The sequence below is a fragment of the Telopea speciosissima genome, chromosome 8, assembly GCF_018873765.1.
Source record: "Telopea speciosissima isolate NSW1024214 ecotype Mountain lineage chromosome 8, Tspe_v1, whole genome shotgun sequence".
Classification (NCBI taxonomy): Eukaryota; Viridiplantae; Streptophyta; class Magnoliopsida; order Proteales; family Proteaceae; genus Telopea; species Telopea speciosissima.
The window spans coordinates 21,945,571-21,962,057 of record NC_057923.1 but is presented as its reverse complement, the minus strand read 5'-3'; the positions used below and the strand labels follow the sequence as shown (position 1 = coordinate 21,962,057).

General features: G+C 37.3%; 2 protein-coding genes across 2 annotated transcripts; both read right to left on the bottom strand.

The window, feature by feature from the left end:
• Nucleotides 1–759: 759 nt before the first annotated feature.
• LOC122672155 (probable calcium-binding protein CML23) lies at nucleotides 760–1,282 on the bottom strand. The gene has a single exon (XM_043869653.1). It carries the CDS (start codon nucleotides 1,280–1,282, stop codon nucleotides 779–781), a length of 504 nt encoding a protein of 167 aa, XP_043725588.1. The 3' UTR covers nucleotides 760–778.
• A 1,759-nt stretch (nucleotides 1,283–3,041) lies between these two features.
• LOC122672154 (protein FAR1-RELATED SEQUENCE 9-like) lies at nucleotides 3,042–3,572 on the bottom strand. The gene has a single exon (XM_043869652.1). It carries the CDS (start codon nucleotides 3,570–3,572, stop codon nucleotides 3,042–3,044), a length of 531 nt encoding a protein of 176 aa, XP_043725587.1.
• Between the last annotated feature and the right edge of the window lie 12,915 nt (nucleotides 3,573–16,487).

Genomic DNA, 16,487 nt, shown 5'->3' with positions numbered 1-16,487 from the left:
CAGGAATTCTTTGTATTACCTATAATAAGAAACATTGGACTCCCAAGATATTTTATTCTAGTGAGAAAATGAAATCAAGCTATTTGAAAAAAAATTCAAGGGTAATTTACACATACCAGCCCTGAGGTTTGACGAAAGGATATTTTCACTCCTCAGTATTGGAAAATTCTGCATACCCCCCTGAGGTTTGCAAACGATAACAAATAAGCCCATTCCGTCAGTTCATGACTAACACTTGTTAAAAATTAGACTTGACGATGGAATTGCCCTTACAAGAAAAAAAAAAAACACAACTCATCTTCCCAATCGATTTTGGGAAGATGAGTTCAATCAAACCCTTTCAACCCTTAAGGAATTTAGGGTTTCAAATTGGGAAAAAATCCCAAATCAAAACCCTTTTGCGCATCAAAGTTTTGATACTCAACCCGACCGATTCTTGACTGGAATCCAAGAGAGGGAAAGGCAGAATGAACAAGGAGTTAGTCCATTTGAAACATAATCGATCACAGGAAGATGTAAACATAGGGATTGCAGGTAGTACCGTAGTAGTAGTCCCCAACATTTAATGAAAGTGAAACCCTAATTCTAAACCTAAAGACTAAAGTACTTCCTCTGAGTTGAATTGTCTCTAGAAGAAATCAGAGAGTTACAGAAAAATAGAAACCTTACCGTCTGATGTTGTATTCTTTCACATTAGAACAAACTAAATGAGAAAGCAACTATGGCGTCGCTTCCTATCCTCGTTCCACCGTTAAAGTCAGGATTTACAGATTCAAGTCTAATGAGAGGAAGCTCTGCTGTTAGTCATCATCATCTTCTTGAACTCCTCAAAGTTAACGTTGCTATCACCATCGGCATCAACGGAGCTAATCATCTTGGAGCAGTCGTGGAGGGAGCAGTTCTCGCCCAAGTTCTTCAAAATCATGTGAAGCTCCGTCACCGATATCAAACCGTTCTTGTCCCGATCAAACAGATTAAAAGCATCTTTTAATTCCCTGATTCCATCAGCAGTACTCCTCGCATCTCCGTTGTTAACTCCACGGTGAAAATCAGCGAACTCTTGGAGATCGATGAAGCCATCACCATCAGTATCAATCTCAACCATCATCCGTTTGATCTCATCTGGTGAAGTCTCAGAGCCAAGGGCGTTGAGAACATTACCGAGCTCAGTGGAAGAGAGCTTGTCATCGCCATTAGCATCAAATCTCTTGAAAACCTTCCTAATCTCCTCCATGTTATCCAGATAAACAGAAGATTTCAGGCTAGGGTTTTCAAAACTCATTTGGGGACTCACTACTTTTTTGTGACTTTGCTTCTTGCTGCTAATGCTACTTTTTCTATTGGGTCAAAGCTACGAGAGAGAAATTTAACTGCAGTATTGATGAAAGTCCAACCCGACCGATTCTTGATTGGAATCCAAGAGAGGGAAAGGCAGAATGACCAAGGAGTTAGTCCATTTGAAACGTAATCGATCACAGGAAGATGTAAACACAGGGATTGCAGGTAGTACCCGAAATTCCTTAAGGGTTGAAAGGGTTTTGAAACCTGCAACTCATCTTCCCCAAAATTGATTGGGGAAGATGAGTTACAGATGTTTTTTTTTTTTTTTTTTCTTGTAAGGGCAATTCCGTCAGTTCAAGTCTAATTTTTAACAGTGTTAGTCATGAATAGACGAAATGGGTTTATTTGTTATCGTTTGCAATCCTCAGGGGGGTACGCAGAATTTTCCAAAACTGGGGGGTGAAAATATCCTTTCGTCAAACCTCAGGGGTGGTATGTGTAAATTACCCAAAATTCAAATATATTAACGAACAGTTACATATTTGGAATGCAAATATATTAATTAAAAATTAAAATAAAAACATTGCATCATTTAAATTTGGGAGTTCTTGTTAACATCTCCACGGCAATCCGTACATGCAATCTAACATAAATCAAATATATTAACCAACTGTTATACATTTGAGACTGCATTTCCTTTATTGGCTAGCTGATACATTCAAATAGAACGAGTTTTCAACCTCGAAAGAGGGACAGTGAGTAGTCATACTGTTTACAAACAAAACATCAATGCTTGTTGTGATGGGGAGAGGGAATTTCTTCAAAACTGGTGAAGCAAAGTTCAAGTTTGATGAATGAACTCTTTGTTAACAATTTCTGAAACCCATCATGGCATAAGAAACAGATGTCCATTGGTCTACCTATGATTGTAGGATCTGTACCTTAGGCACTTGGTGGCTGTAATATGCAAACATAGCTGGGAAAGTGCATTCCTACATCATTGCATTTATAAACCTAATCAAACAGACATTCACAGCAGCAAAGTGAAGAGAAAAATCAGAATAATCCTCAAACTAACTTTGTCCAATAACTAACCGTACTTCTTAACAAAATAGGTAGTAGGAACAAAACTGTCATCAAATAGTAGGAGATTCTGTATGACAATTAAGGGTTTAGTCAATCCATTAAAATAACGTTGAATTATTTTAACAAACTAAAATATAAGATTAAGCTTAAAAAAAATCTATTACCATTCAAATTTGGTAGCAAAGGTTGGTTGTTACCTTGTGTATTATCACCCAATGTCAATCTATTAACCTAAAATTACATTGTACAATAATCAGTAAAATCTAGAGATAACACTATTGACTAAATAAATATAAAGTTCAAAGCAATATATATTTACTGAAACAAGGAAATCATTACTACAGGACAACTTGCAATGTTGTGCCCTGTACTGCCACAACCAGAACAATGCTAACCCCTTATGATAGTGTCTATTTCAGTGGCAGACAACAGACGTTGTAAATTAGGTCTCCCTTGTGTTATCGAGATACGTAAGGGATTAGTTACGTTTCGTTTGACTATAGCTGAAGGTCAAGGTTACAACTTAAATTAGGTACAGTTGCTTGCACTCTCAAGACCTGCTCTAACCCTTCTTTCAATATTTTCAAAGCAACCTTAAACCTCTCTTAGGAAAGAGATCCTTCTCTTACAAATTTATTGGCAAGGACTTGTAATATTCGCACTGGTTGTTGTGACTATCCTTGAGATGACCTTGGCACAGATACAGATGGGGTGTTACCAAATCGGGCAGCTTTGGTCCACCTAGGCATGATATACCCTGAGGGAATCTCGGATCTGTCTGTTATCACATATTTCTTAAGTATATGTTTACACAATATACATTTCTTATTGAACAAGTTGCATCCACAAATTGTGATATCAGTCTCATGATTATCCAACATATAATGCACATCAATCTCTCGATCCTCATCCCTTTTAAAGACCTTGTACCTTTTCTTTATAATTTCATCATCACACTGATTCGCTTTCAGACCAAAATCTAGATACCACTTTTCATAGAAAACCTTGAACACATTTTCGGTATAAACATTAGAGGCTTGATGCTCGATTCTGTGAGCTGAAGCACAATCAGGGGCTGAGGTGATATAGATAACATCTGCATTGGCATCTTTTTCTCTGTTTGTTTTGACAGCCTCTTCATATTGAGTAACAAATTCATTTAGAGGTGTTGATAATTTGAAGAAGCCCTTAAAATACTTATTCATCGACTCTCCCCTCTGTGTTGTACTTATACTAGCACAAAAAGTGTTACGATAGTAACAAGGCACCTAGTGTTGACGTATCCTGAACTGCTTCCTTAGCCATTTATGATTTTGTAAATTAAATCTTTCTACCATGCTCTCCCAACTCTCTTCAAATTCAAGTGGTGTATTAGAACCATAAATCCTATAAATTACCTTCAAATCAGGAAATTTCTTGTACATAGGTCTCATGTGTTGTCCCCTGTGTTTCTCTAAATACCATCCACATAGTCGATGGACAGTTAATGGAAACACATGTTTAATTGTGTTAGAGACTTGGATAAAATTCATCCTTAAAGTCATCCATTGAGGAGAGGGTGCCCAAGTACCTACTAACCCACACATATCCCCATTCTTATCTGATGTTGGATTATTTTTTTCATCTACCGCGTGGAATCCCAATAATCTTCTCCTTTACGCGAGAGCTATCAAGATTATCTCCATCTCCCCCTCTACACAGGACCATTCCGAGATTGCACCGGGTTCCCACGTTTGGCTTTCTCCCAAGTTTGGCGATGCCATAACATGGCCCTACTACAACCTTAGCTTTGATACCACTTGATAGGGACTTGGGTATAATTCATCCTCAAAAGCTAGCCTTCAAGGAAAGGATGCTCAAGTACCTATTAATCCACCCACATCTACATTCATATCTGATGTGGGACTATTTACGTGGAGCTTGAGATCTTGATCTCTCCCTCCACGTGGGAGCTGACGTGGAGCCTGAGATCAAACCCGAGAATCCTCGGTCAAATGGGATTTTGCACATGCCCCAGCTCTGATACCACTTGTTATGGACTTAGGTAGAACTCATTCTCCAAAGCTAGGCATTAAGGAGAGGGTGCCCAAGTACCTATTAACCCACCTACATTCTCATTCATATCCGATATGGGACTATTTTTTTTGCCTAACTTGTGGAATCCTAACAAATTGCTCTCAATATTCTTGGGTCTTTGTCAGTACAGATTGCTTTTAGTTGGATATTTGACATAGCATGAAGCCATGTCCTAAATAACCATATAAATGATTCCTTTGTCTCATCAGCTATTAAGCCACAACCAAAAAGCGTATACTACATGTGATGATTAACACCAGTAAAATGAGTAAATGTGAACTTATACTTGTTTTTTTATATATCGTGTCAAAGACAATAACATCATAAAAAATCTTGTATTGTTTCTATGCTCTGCTATCCATCCAACAAACCCCAATAAATTGTAACTCTTCATTGACACGGACAACATAAAAAAACACTGGATCTGATGCCTTTTTACTATCCAAATACATAATTGCCTGTTGACAATCTACCCCTATGCAATTCTTTCGCTTTGTCCTTAGTAGATTCATACAAAATTCATCATTATACCAATAAACTGTTCGTCACTAACAAAATCTGTTACAACTCTCATTAATTGTACTGGTGGTATCCCACACTAATGCAGTCGTTCTATAAGGCCAACTATATTTCTACGCCTTTTTTTTATGTGATATAAGTTTGGAAGACTCATTCCTGTCCGCCAATATATGCTTGTGCACTTTTTTAAAATTATCCACCACCCACACTCCATTACTAATCTTAATCTTCATTAAAGCCCACTGTCAATTTTCTTTGTCACACGAGGCTGGTATTCCAATTTTCTTCGTTTGTCATTTATTTTTGCACCTTGATTTGAGCAATCCACCTTGTATTTTAGAACTGAAAACCTCTTCTCCTTGGCATAATTGTTATAATATTGATATGCCTCATCCTCAGTTTGAAATACCATACCAATAGTAAGTTCCAAGTCATTAGCATTAGTACTCATTATTAGCATATTTTCATCCCCATCTAAGCTCAAATCCACAGCTTCTTCCTCGTTAACCCCATCGACTAAATCATTCTCAGAACATTTGATGTTATTATCACTATCTTCACTTTGATAATTATTCCAGTCTTCATCATTTGTACTACTACCATCATGACCCACTCCATTCAATGTATTGTCACTGTCACTATAAATCTCATCATTTAATACATCACTTGACCCAGTTTCATTTCTATCTAATACATAATTTTTTCAATCCATAAATTCATTGTATGTATCCTCTAATCTAAGGGTATTGATGTAGTATCCCTTCACATGTTTTAATATAATCCTACTTGTATTAAAGCTTAGGCTATGAGGGGCAATCTAGTAACTAGCCCATCTGATCTAAACCCTAGTTTTCCTAGAAATACTAGCTGGAGGCTGCAGCCTGGGTATTCCAAACTCGATACTCAGGGTGTAATGCTTTAAGCAACCTTGTGCTTAAATCCTAAACCCTAATAATCTTAAAGCATTAAATATTTTCTCTTGATCGGCTTTGGATTTTTGGATTCACAATTCTGGTTTTGAAGATCGGATTACGGTTGTGCGATCGACTTTGCAATCGACTTTAGAGATTGATTATGCAATCAGCTTTGGTGATCGTGCGTGGGTTCTGCAGAATTTTCTCCTCAATTGTACGTCGTTACCCACTTGGAAAATTCTAGTTTGTTGATCATTCAACGTTTTGATCTTTTGTGCTCCGAATCAAGGTTCTGTTGGTACGAATCTGATTTTTTGGTTTCGGTGATCGTCTCCATTCACGGTTCGGCTTCGATTCCAATTTTTTGTTATCTAAGCTTTTACTTGGAAAAACAAACCTGCAGAATGTCATAAAGCTTTGTCATCCCAAAGCTTTTGAATCGATTGTTTTTTTTTTTAAACAAAAAAAAAAGAAAGAAAGGACATAAGGGGGAGACGAAAGCTTACTTTGCAGAATTTTGTCTTTTATCAAATAGGCTTTGACAAAAGCTTTGATTGATTTAAAAAAAAAAAAAGCAAAAGAGGAAGCAAACGTATTTGTCAGAAAACTTTGAAAAAAAAAAAAAAAAAAAACTTTGAGAAAAGTTTTTGACAACAAGGTTTGATTTGATTGATTGCCTGATTTAAAAAAAAATAAAAAGAGAGAAAGTGGGCAACGATCTTTTGGCAGAAATTCTTTTTTGGGTTCGGCCACTACTCGTGAGCAACAACACCCACGCCAGCAGCCAGCACACTACGAGTGTTGACACCGCTGCACTGCTGTGATCCTTCATTCGTCGCCTAAATCCAGGATTCTCCATCTCAGGTGTGATTGTTCATTGGAGTATTTATTTTTTATTTGAATTTTTCCTTGAGCATATAAACATATCACATAATAATGGAAAAACATGTTATTTCAATTGAGATGGTCAAATTGAAAAGCTTTAGTGGCTCTGAGTTCAATTCTTGGAAAATGAGGACTTAGTTTGGATTGAAGTACCTCAATATTTTCTACATTGTGGTAAATATAATCAAGCAACAAAGACGATAGTGAATAACTCACTCTTTAATGGTAGAGGAGACACATCAAGCTAAAACAGACCATATTGAATTATCAAATAGAATAAGGGATTATCACTTTGATTAATGTGAGATCAAAGGATAATATGACAAATGCCCTTACAAAGGGATTGAACAAAGATCGAACATTCAAAACTACGGGGGAGATGGGGTTAAAGACCATTTAGTTAGGTCTTAACCTAACCCTGTATTATTTTGAATTATTCGAATATCATATAGCCTTGGAAAGCATTCGGGACAGTTTACATATTTTTGATATTTAGTTAAGTTACTAAGTATGGGGATTTGTGAAACCATTCCAAACTTGATGGTGCAGCAAAATTTTCATGTGACGTTTCCTTACTCTGTTATCCCACAAAGGAATATGAAAAATGTCTGATATGTTTCAATGATATTGTGCTAGTCTTTATGTCATTCCAAATTTGATGACATGTCTTTCATAGTATGGTGTATCATTCCAGATTTGATGATACAACATAAATCTATGACTGATATGACGAACACAGTATTCCAAATGGAACATGGTATGGTCTTTGTGATAGAGACTATATAGGATCGAATTCTTATAAAGAAACTTGATGATGATGCTTATTAGTTTTTAATTTACCTTCAGCCATATATGGAATGTACTAAGTTCTTATTGAACTAAATACTATTGTGCAAATGATTGAATTCATATTATCTTATGAAATTCATATTTGACAAATTACAGAGAATGACGAAGATGGAAGAGAATGGTTGAACCTGGATCTCGATGAGGATGACTTACTTGATGAATAAAGTCACATGGATTGCAAAGACTTTTCCTTTTGACTATTTCTTTTGGTTTAGCCACTTGCATGTGGAACTTTGAATTTGCTATTGGGTTTAGTTTTGACCTAAAACCTTAGTTTTATTTCTTGAAGTTTACTTATTACTTACTTGATTTATTGGATTATTGATATTCAACTTATTCAATTTATATTGATTCAATTACTGATTGAACAATGGTTTCTATACATGCATGGTGGATATATGTAGAACATATGAGGAGATTATAAGGGTATTGATGTAATATCCCTTCATATGTTCTAATATAATCCTACTTGTATTAAAGCTCAGGCTGTGAGGGACAATCTAGTAATTCGCCTATCTAACTTAAACCCTAGTTTTCCTATAAACACTAGTTGGAGGTAGCAGCCTGGGTATTCCAAACTCGATACTCAGGGTGTAATGCTTTAAACAACCTTGTGCTTAAACCCTAAACCCTTACATCTAATTCATTCAAGTCCATTTCAACGCAACAAATGGATGATCCTGCAATGTGTAACCATGTGTAGGAACATGAAGAGAACAAAACTAATTTCAGCAAAAAACTAATTGAAACATCAAGATAACAAAACTAATTCAGCAAATAATGTTGTAATTATTTAGGATATTACATAACTTCGAAGAGGACGCAAGGATACAAATATTGCAGGAGACCTTTTCTAAAGCCAAGACTATTATTAACAAAGTCTAATTTAGCCTCTACATAGATAAAGAGAGAGTCAGTCAATGATGCCAGCCAGATTAGACAACCTATTGGTAATGGGCACCAAAACTAAGACTAAACCTTGAACTAGGGGGATTCAGTTATGAAAGATCTAGGTTACTTAAAAAAAGTTCAATTCAATTTTAAACCAACAACATATTTCAGTGAAGTGGTTGTCATTGTCTATAGAGACCATGATTGACAAAATAGACATTTCTCTCTAATGTTGGATTGGTGTTACAAGTATTATTTGTACCTCTATCCAGAATTGCAAAATAGGTGCATAATTCAGATATAGAAGCAAAACTAACTAAAGACGATACCCTATGTACTCGAAAACCTTTTTTTCAAGAGAGATGTTGAATTACTCGCTATGTGAAGCAGCTGGTCATTTAAAAATTTTAGAGTAGGTTTCTTGTCTGTGTCAAATAGTTAATCCTTTTCTAGTTGTTTCTTTTTCCTTTTTTCAGTTTATATGACGGTATCTGTGAGATACTATAATCCTTCCTATGATTGAAAAATAGAAGCATAAATATTTTCTATTATATTTGCCAATGCAAGCAAGTTCATGAAGTCTTCAGTTCTTACCATTGTGTTTCTATTCTTTGATCCTCAATTCCTCATATTTCAACTCTAAACTCTTCCTGCTCTTCTCTCCTTTCTTATATGTCAGAATTATTTAACAGGTTCATCTAGTTAATTACTTTATCACCTTTAGCAAAGCAAGTTCCCATTTTTATAACATTAGAAAAAACCTGAACTCAAAAAGAAAAATCAGATCTTCGTCATAGTTTCCTACTTTCGTCATTGTAAAGTGTACCAAAACCCCAAGTTCTAACTCTGAAATCTCAAAATCAAGAATAAGTCCCATAGTCTATTGTTGTACCATCGAATGTAAGTAAATAAATTGAACAATCAGACTAATTAGGATTTCCTAGAGTAACGAAATCATATGCAAACAATTCAATCTTTGATAAACAGAATGACGTAAAAATCCAAAGAATTAATTACCAATGAACAAACCTAATCAGACAACAACCAGAATAATAAAAATCGAACAACAGGTATATGACCAGAGATCTAATAGAAATACCTATAGCAGTTGGGTGCAATTGATCATGATATTTGAGCATAGATGAGAAATCCGTCATTTAGGCTAAATGATTCAGAACTTAAATAGAAGCGAGAAATAAAATTACATGTAGTGGAGGATTGGGATAAGAGAATAATGAGAAATCCATTAGCCTGGTTCCGATGAGAGAAATCCCACTGCTAAACCCCTTTGTCTGCCTATCTTCCCTCTTCTATTAACCTAAAAAGGTTATAATGTAGCACAACTTGCAAGATAAAACGGTATACATATAAACCCTAAAAATACAAAAACAGAGGGAAAGAGAGAAACAGAGAAGGATCATTTACAAAAAACAAGAGTTACATATATATATATATATATATATATATATATATATATATAGAGAGAGAGAGAGAGAGAGAGAGAGAGAACACAAAATGGGGGATACCTGCTACTGAGATCTCTCCATCTTCGCCGACGCCGGTGACAATCGACCAAATGGGGGAATGCGGGTGAGGACCTCCATCTCGTTAAACCCTAAATTCGTTTTAGGGTGTTACTGGAATTTTTTTGGTAGAGGGTTGTTTTTGAAAGTCAAATTCAGTTAAGGGCCATAAGTCATAATAGGTAAAAAAATGGGATATCATAACCGACAGTAGGAGGTTATACCCAGTTTCTCATAACCGACAGTAGGAGGTCATACCCACTTTCTATTAAATTCTACAGTCAACACCATTAACGGTCAATATCTCATTAAAAAAAAAATCAACGGCTGAGATTTAACTGTTGCATTTAATGGTCCGTTTAATGATTATAATGGTAGTGCTGCGACTAGTCACTCAAAGAAATATTAGCACGCACTAGGTAAAGCTCGGAAGTGACCTTATATGCAAGTTAAGCAAAAATTTCTCGATTATATGTACTGTATTATCGTCATCTATCACTATCACACAACCATACACATGTTCGTTTGCAACTCCAATGAATCTCCATCCTATGGTGAATTAAGCATAAGGAGGGGGGAGGGGCGAGTGGGAATGTGCGCACAAGCATTGTCCTAGGTGGGATTTGCGCCTTTCTATTAGAGCAACGTGGTACTTTCGCGCACTTCAGTGTCTAGGCGCAAGTAATAACCTTCTTTTCCCCAAAAAACAGAAAACTTGGGCATCCAAAATGGTATGTTTTGGCATATTTTTTTTAAGGGTTGCAAATACCTCGTGAAAGGGGGAATTTATTAAGCCTCACCCGAAAAAAAATTGTTTTACAATATGGAGAAACTCTTCCGGAAAGAAGAACTCCCATAACCGATGTCAAGGGTAGGTTGTCATCCATTTAGAAATAGAACGGACCACAACATTAGCCAACCTATTTATATGTAAGAAACAACAATAAAGAAACTTGGCGTGTATCCTGTTGATTTCTTTTACAATATTGGAAATCATCAACGGAGGTTGCATTAGGGTGGAAGAAAGGCAATCAACTAAGAATTTGACAATTTGAGAAAACAATAGCTTGAGTCAGTCCAACATGTCAGGCGGACAGGAGGGCCAATCTGACAGCGAGAGGTTTCCCAACTAGTATCGACATTAAGAAAAGATGATCAGAAGCAATCAACATAAGTAAGTTGGACGGATCTAGAATAAGGCATGTATCGTGAAGATAAGGTAGCATATGTATATACATTGAAGGTCACTCCAAGGGGATGGGGGGCTTCATGTTGGAATTGAGTCGCCTTGCCACCAGAAGATTCACGCATCAATGAAAGAACCTCTTCCACATAGTGATTGACCACTAATAACCATTCACTAAAGGAAGGGATGGTGGCTCTAAAAACTCTAGTATTTCTCAACTTTCATATCTCCCAAACAATGATGGCATGAGTAGTAAAGAATCTTTGTTGCTCCTAATAACTTGCCCCATTTAGTGATCCAAGCATAGAGGAATTGATCCAGGAATAGTTTACCAAACGTTGTTTCTCATTCTATCGGATTAGAATCATGAAATATCAATTCCACATAAGATTGACTCCTATGGAGCGGGAGTGCAATCAAACGTAGCCTTTCACTTAACGTGAAAATCAAGACCGTTTATTTCTTATGGCAGTTAGAACTTCAAAGTATATTTTTTAGGGAAAATTTCTTAGATCCACTAGATAAGAATAGAAATTACAAGATAAGTAGGTTTAAAATTTATTTTACATCTACTAGTTTCAATTTTGAAAAGATGTACTTAATCCCAAAAGTCAGTTATTGTTAATGGTTTCCAAGAAAAAACAAGATTGAACTTCCTCAAATACCCAAAACTTCATCTTCTCTCTCATTTTTTATTTCTAAATTTGTATTCAGTTCTTTAATTTTTAATCACATGTGTGGGACCCACCTTCACCATCACCTCCTTCTTTCTTATTTGTACAAGGCTGCACCATCCGGGCGCTGCAACCCCACAACTCCTCTCCGACCTACAACACCCCCTCCCTCTCCCATTCTCAGTCTCCTCTCCCCCTGCAACCTGCACATCCCCTGCTCCCTACCCTTCCTCATCTCCACTACCCCACCCCTTGTTAGTGAGATATATCCAACCAGGCTATGTGCCCGAGATATATCCAACCAGGCTATGTACCCGATCTCAAGTCCTTAAACGTTGGTACCAGAGGAAGAAGCTACCTTGTGAAGGCTTTATGCCCAATGTGAAACCCGGTCAAATTTCCGAATAAATTTAAATTTTTGGAACCCGGGTGATTTCAGATTTTGGTTCAATATTTCCCATGCTAACCTCAAGCTATGGGCAGCATCACATCATTTTCCTGTGCTTGCCATGTTGATTTGATGGCCTATGAAGCCTCTCTATGTCTTTAGGCCGAATCCCAAGTAAGAATCGTACAACCAAATAGAGTTAGAAAGGTATTTTAGTAAAATTGACCATGTGGGACCCACTTTCCCAGTAGGCAATGCTGTCCCCGATAGTTACCCGTACTCGGATGACCTTTAATGTCGCCCGGCATCGAATTATGGATAGAATAGTGTATTAAATACAAATTTCAGATATATAAACTATTATAGAAATTGATTTAAATCTAATTTCAGTCAAAAGACTAAATGCCCTTTAGTGCTTAAATGCCATTACCATATATATATATATATATATATATATAACCTTCTCTTTACTATTACAATCACAACAAACTAAAGGGGCTGAGAGAAACGAATTCTCTCTTGGAAGAACTAGAAAGCAAGAAGGAAAAATAGAGAAGAAAGGAAAAGAAGAAGAAGAACCCTACAACCTACCTTCTACTTTTGCAATTTAACTTAGAGACTCCATTAGAAGGCTGCTGTACCTTGTTTCCTGCTCCTATATTAAGGTAAGCCTTGAATACTTGCTGTCTCCCTCTTTATTTCACTTCTTCTCCATCTCTAGTTCATCTATTAGGAAATTCTACCATTAAAGCTTGAAGACCAAGCATGGGATTTAGAGATTGAGCATGTTTGGACTAATTGGAAACAATTTCTGTCCCTATGAGACCTGAAATTCAGTAATTCATCAAGTCTGCAGGCTGTATTGCTGTTTTTAATAGTATTTCATAAACCCTAATCTAGTTAATTAGGTTTAATTATTGAAATTATCAAAATTAGGAAGTTGTTTATGAAATTGAACCCCTATGTAGGTAGACCCACCTTAATATGGTGTTAAAACACCAAGATTTACCCTTGCATGTAAGGATCTGCCCAAAAATAGGAAAAACCCCAAATTCGGACACACTCCCGGATGGAGTTGCAGGCCCAGAGGAGGTCGACCGGCTCCTTTGGAGTTTGCATCTGGCTGGTCATTTTTTATGCCGTTGATGCTCTGTTGTGTTGGGGTTTGCCCTGACACTTCATGGACCTAATAAACACTATTTTGTCATGATATTTAGGTCTATTTCTCTGCTGTCTTTGTGTGCTTTGCTGATCTATTGGAGAACTCCCTAGTTGAACTAGACTCCAATACAGGTAAAGGGATTCGACCTTAATTTCCTGCGTGTTTATCACATTACTTTCAACTTTATGCTGAATGCCATGCTCATGCATCATTACCTCTATACCTCTATACATGTAGTTTTCTAGCTTTTATTTAATGCATTAGACTGCATGTAAAATAGGTTGCACAAAGACATACTGCATTGCATTTGCATTGATTATTTATATGATGTGAATTTATGATGATGGAATTCGATAATTTATGACTCAGATCATGCTTGCCTCATCATGTTTAGACTGCACTGGGCTAGGTTGATATTCATTACCCAATACTGCGCCCCTTACCAACAGGGGGAAAGGTGTTGGACAACCCGTGGTAGAGACCGATGTGTTAGTTCCGGGATGCCATCTTTGTCCCTTGTTAGTGGGTCCCTATTTACTGCATTGTGGGAATAAGCAGACACGGTTGGTCATTTGGGGTCCATCGGGCCGATGTGTTAGTTCAAAGCGGCGGGTCTTCACCGTGGTAGAATGGTTTCGCTCGGGTGATCGAAGGGTTAGTTTCGGGACCGAGGTTAGCATCTACCACTAGTAGTAGTACTTATACCCCATGAGACTTAGTATCTGTGCTAGGAACATATTAGTTTAGCACATGCATCATGGATTTATTGTGTTTGTATGCTTGTACCCCCCTTACTGGGCTCAGTTGAGAACTCACCCCTGTGGATATCCTTATTTTTCAGGTGATTTAGTTACTTCTAATGTTGGATTTACGATGCTGGAGTTTGAAGTGCACGATACTCCGTGCGCACGTGATGATTGCGCAACCTCCTGATAGTCCAGGCTACCTCCCCACTCTTTTATGCTTTATAAATGCTTTATATAGTTATAGTATAGTTTCTTGTATGCTTTTACTCTGTGGTACCTTTGAGAACTGTATAGTTGTATCACAAGCCTTATCCTTTATATAAATGAAATATCACTTAGACTTCTCTTACTAATGATGTTATCTCTATTAATTAAATTATTTCTGCTCTCCTCACATTCTGTATCGTGAGTAATGATTGTGAATAGAGTACTCGCACTTGTGATCCTTAGGGATTGGTTGGATGTCGAGACATCCCGCCACACTTAGTCCTTAATAACCGGGCCGGGGTGTGACATTTAAGTGGTATCAGAGCCTTTGTGCTCTACTCCTATTTACAATCAAGTTCACAGTACAGCAGCTCTTAGACTCATTGATCTGAAGGTGAGTCTACCTAGGATAAATAAAAGCTTCAACTAAAAGCTACAACTAAAAAATAAATAAATAAAAAAATAAAAATAAAAATTTGATTGTACAACACAAGAGATATTAAATAGAAAATTAAAAACTTTATAAATAAGCTGAGTCTTTAGTACAATGGTTACAACTTTTTACAGACTTTAAGTACAAGGTTCAACAAAGAACAACTAAGGAAAGTAAAGTAAAAGCTAGACTAGGATGCATAAGTCATCACTGCCGTGGTGGTGGTGGTGGGCCCATAACCCACAGGTCCCAGGGTCTCCACTAACCCAACTCTGTCTCCACTGCTTGAATACGGCTGCTAACCTGAGTGAAGTCTCTCCTCATGCCAGCAGACCCTATCTCATGGATCTCTCTATGCCCTCAAATCGGCTAAAGAGCTATCCACAGGGAGTACCATCTGCAGGAACAGCCGCAACAAACGAGGAAGAAACACCCGCATGACCATGTGAAGGGTGTCGAGGAGGTGGAAGTGGATCTCTGCGTGCCTCTGTATGTCCTCTCTCTGTAGCATCCTCAGCATCAGTAGTCTGTACCATATCGGTGCAGTCAGGATGACCAAGCTCTGGAGAAAAAGGTGGAAGTTCTATACCCATCTTCACTCGGGTAATCCAGTTGATATTCGGAGACTTCACCCCCGAAGCCTCCTCATTCAATAGGTTTACACCAAACCTGGGAAATACTTTGGTGAGTAGCCTCCCCAGTAACAGATTCCACGCCCTGGGTTATCATGCAGGTGTGCCATTGTACTCATGATGACATTAAGAAGGCAGATCTAGTATCCTGTATAGAGACAGTAAGTGGCAAGGATCTGTATTGTGGACAACTCAGTCCGGTGACCACTTTTCTGGACTACATTGTGTCCACAAATCCTAGATAAGACATGGGCTGATGGAAGCAAGTCCAACTCATATTTCATCTTCTCATAAAACTTGCCATTACTGAATATAACCATTCCTGTTCTTCATCAGCCAGGAACTCAGATGCATCAGCACTTGGAGGGCAGTACCTCCACTCCCCTTCATATGATATCTTCTGAATATTAGCTAACCGGGTTGTGCTGAAAGAGATGGGTATGTCTTTCACATAAGAGTTGATGATGAACTCTTTTCCTTCATACCGGTAAGATTGATTGCTCAAAAAGAATCGCACCAATCGAGGGTAGTAATGTGTCTCCGGTTGTAGCATGGATAACTACCCTAGTTTCTCAAATCTTTCCTTGACCTTGAATGGGATAAGGTCAGCCAAAACTACATTCCTTTCTTCTTCCACTTTCAGGAAGATCCTTGGGTTGATTTCAGCTGGAACCGTAGCTGCACCTCTACGTCTCCCTCCACGGCCTTGAGCTGCAGTCATTTATGGTAAATACTGCAAATTTAAGAAAAAAATTATTTAGGTAAAGTCTAGGACTGCAACAAAACTTGAGGTAAGATTGTTAAACCTACAAGGTACTAAGGTAGGAAGCCTATCAGTATGTCTAGGTAAACTAATTATATAGGAATACATTAGGAATAAATAAAATCTGTTTAGATTCCAATATAAGTATAAATAGATGCAAACACAAAAAAAATAAGGAGAGAAGGTAATTATATAAGAATCATAGTACATTAATATAGCATTAGATAGAACACGTGCAAAATATAGAGTAAACTTTAAAAACTTAATAAGAA

What these genes read in the sequence shown, in the direction of transcription:
- LOC122672154 (XM_043869652.1), bottom strand. Translation starts at nt 3,572, where the DNA reads ATGAATAAGTATTTTAAGGGCTTCTTCAAATTATCAACACCTCTAAAT.
- LOC122672155 (XM_043869653.1), bottom strand. Translation starts at nt 1,282, where the DNA reads ATGAGTTTTGAAAACCCTAGCCTGAAATCTTCTGTTTATCTGGATAAC.